Source organism: Anomalospiza imberbis, chromosome 1 (genome assembly GCF_031753505.1).
Source record: "Anomalospiza imberbis isolate Cuckoo-Finch-1a 21T00152 chromosome 1, ASM3175350v1, whole genome shotgun sequence".
Classification (NCBI taxonomy): Eukaryota; Metazoa; Chordata; class Aves; order Passeriformes; family Viduidae; genus Anomalospiza; species Anomalospiza imberbis.
In genome coordinates, this window is record NC_089681.1 from 136959033 (window position 1) to 136965484 (window position 6452).

General features: G+C 41.7%; 1 protein-coding gene across 1 annotated transcript in view; it reads left to right on the forward strand.

The window, feature by feature from the left end:
- Positions 1–303: 303 nt before the first annotated feature.
- MTPAP (mitochondrial poly(A) polymerase) overlaps positions 304–6452 on the forward strand; it is a 13336-nt gene continuing 7187 nt past the window's right edge. The window contains exons 1-4 of the mRNA XM_068172518.1: positions 304–442; positions 2174–2346; positions 2909–3142; positions 3467–3691. Coding sequence (XP_068028619.1) covers positions 304–442; positions 2174–2346; positions 2909–3142; positions 3467–3691 — 771 coding nt within the window. The remainder of the gene's footprint in view (positions 443–2173; positions 2347–2908; positions 3143–3466; positions 3692–6452) is intronic.

The following is a 6452-nucleotide window of genomic DNA, read 5'->3' on the forward strand; positions in this document are numbered from 1 at the left end:
CCAGTGCAGAGCGGAGCGGGACAATCCCTCCCTTGCCCGGCTGGCCATGCTGTGCCTGATGCCAGGACAGGGTTGCCCCTCCTGGCCCCAGGGCACGCTGCTGACAGCGGTTCGTTCCGTCTGCCCGGAGCCGGCAGCTGCCCGACCCCGCGCTGCCCGGTTAGCTTCGCTGCCGCCCACCAGAGCGCCAAACGCCCCGGGCAGCACCGGCCGCGCCCGGCTCCGCGCACACGGAGCGGGCTGAGCCCCGCCGGCCGCCGTGGGACGCGGCGCCTGCGCAGAGCCGGCGCGGCCCTGCCGGCCATGGCGCTCCGCGCGGGAGGCCCGGCGCTGGCGCTGCTGCGGCGCCGCCTGCGCCTCCCCGGGCCCGGCGCCCGCGGGCACGCCCGGCTCGGCCGCTCCGGCGCCGCCGCGCAGCCGGCTGCCGAGGAGCCGGGAGAAGGTAGGGACGGTCGGTGCCGCGCAGCCGGCTGTGCCGGGGGGCGTGGGGAGGGGAGCGGCCGCCTGCCCCGCTCGGCCCCACCGGAGGCGCCGGGACGACGCCCGCGTCCGGGCCGTGAGGAGCCCCGCAGGGCCCGGGCAGCCCGGCCCGGCAGTGAGCTCGGCCTGTGCCGTCTGGGGCTGCAGCCCAGGAGGCCAGAGTCCGCTGTCAGTGCCCGGGATGCGGCTTGCTAAATACCAGCGAGAGGTGAATCAAGCGACGGGGCTCATCCCGAGAGACCCCCTCAAAAAGGCATAGGGACGCTGTGTCTTTTGAACAAGCCGAGAACTAGTGAGGGGTGTCTATTGCTGCTGTGCATCAGTGCCGTGCTATGCAAAGGACAGCAGAGCCAGAAGAAGTTGTGAGATCACATCATCTCTGTAATGGCTAAGCATGTACAGGTAGTAAATCAGGCAAAAATCACAGCCATTTTGGCCTAATGCAGACCTCTTGGTCCATGTCACCCATCCATGGGACTTGTCTTTTATGTATCTTGGTCACTTCATCCTTCTCTGTTTCCATGGAAACGGATATTTATCATCTTCATAAATTGCTTCCTTAGTTCTCTGATAAAAAATTCTAGTATAAAACTTGTCCGTTGAAAGAGCTACTGTGGTTATTATTCACAGCAGTAAATAATACTGTGAGACCTCAGTAAAGTTATAAAATGAATTTTTTTTTAAAAATAAATGCTATCAAGTAATACTGACAGCAATCATGTCATGATACTTAGTTTTCTTGAGGCTGCAATGTCCCATGGGTTCTTCAAAACCAAAAACAGAATAAAGAGCTCTCTACTGAATATCTCTGTGGCAGATGGTACTTGCTGGGAAATGCTCCTCAGCTTCCCAATCCAAATGCCAAAAGGGAAGTATTAACAGGCAACAGCTTCACAGGTTCTGCTGATGTAATGTGGTCAGTGGATTAGTTTGAAAGCTATGCAGGGAAGTGATCATGATCTCAGATTTGGGAGATGGTCCCCTTGCCTGTGTGCAAAGAGGGAAAAAAGTTCCTTCCATGTTTCTGGATGTTCAGCATGTCTCGATTCCATGTGAATTCTGGAGGCTGTCAGCAGCAGTACAGATTGCCAGTAGTGTGATGAGATATGACTGGTCTGTGGGTTTATTGTACTGGAGTAGATGAAAGTGTATTATTAAGTGAAAATTTTGAGTAGGCGTTTATTGTAAAGGGAGCTGCTGAGTTGTAAAAATAGCAAGTGTTGAATTGTTCCAAAGTGTTGGTTTTGTGGTAGTTCAGAGAGACTGTCATTTCAGTGAGGCTTGCCAAAGGTCTAGTCCTGCCTCACAGTCTAGCTGTCATTTCCTGACTCTTATATGTGTGATAAGATTTTGATGGTCAGCAGCAAATTAAAGAACAAAAGATTCCTTGTATTATGAAGCTTCCTGTGCACCAAGGGAAGTCAGTATTGTTTCCTTCCTACCTTTCCTACTCCTTGTTATTATAAATATATGCATTTGTGAGAGAAATACACTTACATTTCTCTCTTTCATTTGTTCTTCATTGTCCTTCATTTGTTCTTCATTCTTTTCATTTTTGCTGTCATGATCTTGGAGAGCCAGGACAAACTTTTGTTCAGTTGTTCAATCCAGAGGAAGAGATTAAGTGTACTAAAACCAGCCATACATCTTTCTGTTTACGTAGTAAAGCCTTGGTGCTTGTTTCTTCTCACAGATGCTGAAGTCAGTACCAGAAAGAAGACATTTGCTGAAGTCCAAACAGAACGACTGGATCAAGCGGAACGGACTGTTTTAATTAAGTGCTCATCAAAACTTAATGAAAAAAAATTATTGCGGTACTTAGCCAGTCATGGGAATGTTAAGAGTCATTTCTTTTTTGAAAATCGTGTAAGTAATTAATGAAGTAAGCTAAAATCTAGACCTAGATGAAAAGAAGTACCAGAAAGAAAATTTGGTTAAGGCCTCATACATAAGTCAAGCAAATTATATGCACTTAGTTTATTAAATCAGATTTTATCTGTGCTAATGTTCACAAGTTGCTGAGCAGTTGATTTTTATTCATAAGTCAGCTAAGCAACACTTCTAAGGAATAGCCAGCAACCTGTTTTGCACTAAATCTTTGAAACTTTCATATAGCACCATTCGTTGTTCTGACAATAGAGATAGCTATTTTTTATGTGTTTCTGGAATATTTCAGTTGTGAAAATGAATATAATTCAGAACTTTTATGTTTAGTGCTTGCTGTCAAGAATAGCAGGTCTTAAATACTTTAAATCTCTTGTGAAAAATCATATAAAATGTTTTGAGATAGGGAACCTAGCATTTGACTTCAGGGCTGTCATACTAATCTGTCTTAGGAGCCCCAGGAACATCTGAGTAGTATCAGTACAATGAGTTCAAGCATTGTATGCATTTACCTCACCCTGTATTTCCATTCTTAATGTTTTAGGGCATCAGTGCTTTAATAGAGTTTTCAGAAAAGAGCAGTATAGCCTCGTTGCAGGATGCTGTTGGGATCCCAAGTGCTTCAGAGCATCATGTTGTCCCATTTAAATCAAGACTTTTTACTTTCACACTGAAAAACCCAGTGAGTCAACACGTTGAAGAGACACCACTTCACCTCTCTCCTCAGTGTCACATTCCAGTGAAAGACCTTATTGAAAAGCTTTGTCTTGCAGGCAGCGTAAGTAGAGGTTTCTAGATCTCTCTTAATTAAAAATAAGGCATGTTCATTTCAGATTTGCAAATGGTCATTTGAAACTTATAAAGCTATTTATTTTTATTTAAAAAGGTAACATACTAGCATTTTATGTGAGTGGTTCTCCTACATTGAAGTAAATAAATGAAATTATTCATTTTAATTATGAAAATAGTTTCTCTGTATGAAAGAAGCCTTTTTGAAGTTTTGAAAAATAACCTTCTAATTGCATTGATATTAAATAGATGAAAATATATGTCAATAGAAGATGGGTCATTGTATTTTTACAGTGTTTATTTTCTGAACTAGATAAGCAGTCAGATGTACATTCTACTGAATGAGTATCAGCTTACAGAAGAAAACATCAAGCTGCGATTTCTGGCCTGTTCTTTGGTTCAGGATTTTGCACGTGCATATTTCCCTGACAGCACGGTAAAGCCGTTTGGCTCTTCAGTCAACACGTTTGGCAAACTGGGATCTGATGTGGACATGTTTTTGGACTTCCGTGATACAGGAAAGCATGCTACAAAAATGGTAAGGTTGTGCTGTGCATCTTCAGTTTGTTGGATTTCTTCAACAGAGCAGCTCATTTGCTGTTTCATACACAGGAATCAGTTTATTTTTATTTAGGTTTTAAGTGGGCTCATAGTATAGAGTGTGAACAAGTTTATTTGGATGTTTGGATCTGAAGACTTTCAAAAACTGAATGTGACCTGGATGCGATGTTCTTTGCAATAGGAAGAAAATGACTTGGCGTTTACATAAACTTTGCACTATTTGGGTGAATTTTGCTATGAAGAAAACCCTCATCCTCCAAAATTGTTTCAGCAGAGTCAGACCTTCCCATTCTATTGTCATGCTTTCTTCTCTGTAGCTTCTCTGCTTCAGCCATGCTCTGTTAAAGCTTGGCTTTGTTTTTTAGGATCCTCTATGTCCTAAAGCAAAGTAAGTTTGTGCATGTGTGCACATCTGCATTTTGGGAGGATTGTCATGTTCTTTTCCTTACCTTAAAGAGATGACTTTATACTCCAGGAAAGATTATGTACTGGGGTGTATATATATTTATAGGCACATATTGAGTGTGTGTACAGGTGTGAAAGCTCAGGGAGTGGGATAGTCATGGTGAATACTTACAGGTCAGAGAGTCTGAATGAATAATCAAGTAAGCGATTCTCGTGTTGTGAAAACTTTTCTTTTTACTTGTGTGGTGACATATAGTTTGGGAAAAAATATTTAAGCTGTTGGGAAAAACTGTTTAAGTTTGGGAAAAAAGTTTTAAGCCCATTGTCTTTAAGTTTTCCTTAGAAGACAATGGGCTTAAACTTTTGAAGATTGAAAATTCTCTCAGCTTTTCTGTACAATTTGTATATTGCTGTGTAGGTTACTTTCAAAGAAATAATCCTTCAAATGTTTATAGTTTTTAGTATTACTGCAGTGACAAATCACAATGAAAGTAAATATGTCAGCTGAAGAGAAGGATTGTTGTGTGTGTGAAGTGCTAAAATCTATGTTTAATCAGTGAAGTTGCCTCTTAAATTTTGAAGGAATAACTTTCAAGTATAAAATGTCTATTTTCAAAGCATGTTTGGTAACTAGCTGTTTTCTTTAATATGTATCCTTTGTGGAGATAGAAGTTCTATTGTGAAATGTAGAGTATTTGATGATGAGTGACTTTACTAGCAGCTGTGATTAATTGTGAATGGCTGAGAGACTTATTACTCTGGGGAGACAAAGAGGAGGTAGCTTTAGTTACAAGGTGATTTAGTGGCAGTGGAAAAGGTATGTTCTGATTTCTTCACTTCTGTAGACTTTCAGGAGTTGCCAGAAATGAGAAGGATCAGGCATTTCAGCACCTATTTACATGAAATAACTGTTTGTGAGCCTTATGGCAAACTGCTACTAATTGTAATTTAAGAAAAAGGGCAGAAGTGGGAACATTCTTTACCAAGAGTGAATGCTAGACCACAGATAGGGCATTTTTAACCCCTGGGCAGTTTGGGAGATTTGTGAATGACTTAAAACAGGGCTCTGTGATATTTTAGAGTAGCAGTTTTTGTTAAACTGTTTTGCTTCTTGCTTAGGTTACTGTATCAGTTTGCTGAAAAGTAACTGTTTATTTTTAATAATAGTCATAGTTTCATATTTGCTGTTTCCATCTACATGACAAGAACTGGGGAAGAGCCACAGGGCTGGGGCAAGTGTATCAGTACTTCATACCCCCTAGTTAGCACCAAGCTGTATATGGAAGTTCATTTAATTGCTAAGAATATCTACTTTATCATTAGAAAACAGTCTCCATTCAGTTTTTGAGAAATAGTGAGGTGCTGTCTGGAAAGGCCCATTGTGGTTTTTGTCACAAATATAAATATCAACACCAGCCCACCTACAGGTCAGCTGAGTACCCACCTTTGTCTTTCCTGTTGATGTTGGTAGTAGAGCCAGCCCTACTGTAGCATGCAGCCACACAGGCAGATGGGATTAGGGACTGCTGTCCTGGCATGTTCCACCACACGTGCTGCTGACTGGAGAGCTGCTGGCAGGAGGGGAGCAGGAACAGTCACCTCAGTGATTGCCAGAGAGACTCAGAAATTCAGCCCCTGAACTGACCTTATGGGAAAAGTTGCAAGGTCCATAGCTTCTGAATTGTTTCACCTGTCTGTGAGGTCACTAATTTGTGGTCAACAGAAGTAATGTACTTGGTATCTCAGTTACTGTTACATCACTGTAATTTTATTTGTATAGTGTGCATTCACCCATGGCATGTTCCAAGGGGGAGGATGTCAGTGTCAAGTATAGGATTGGCAAATAACATTAGCTGATGTCTTAAAAACACAAGACTATTACGAAAACAGAGATTTCACAGGTATTTTATTGAGGTGAAAACTACAAATATGGCAAATCAAAATAGGAAGACCTACAGAGAAGTTAATTTCTGATATTAGAATATATCTTCACAATATTTTTGTATTTCAGGGAAGACAAAAAAAAATTACATGAAATAATTTTTTTAAATCTTCCAGAATTGTATCTTAATTTTGAACAGTTTAAGTAATTTGCATGCTAAATTTTTAAACTTTTTTAAATGAAAAAGGCATTTTTTCTTACACTGCTTCTTGATTTACTAATAATGCATTGTTCTTTGACGATTGACATGGAATTACCGACAGTTTGAAATTACTGATAGTTTGGTTTTGTGGCCCCTCTGTAATTGTATGCTCCTCTTTGCAGTCAGAGCATTTTTGCTCTCCTGGTAATTCCAGAACTATGTTTTTTGCCAGTAATGAGATGTAGTACT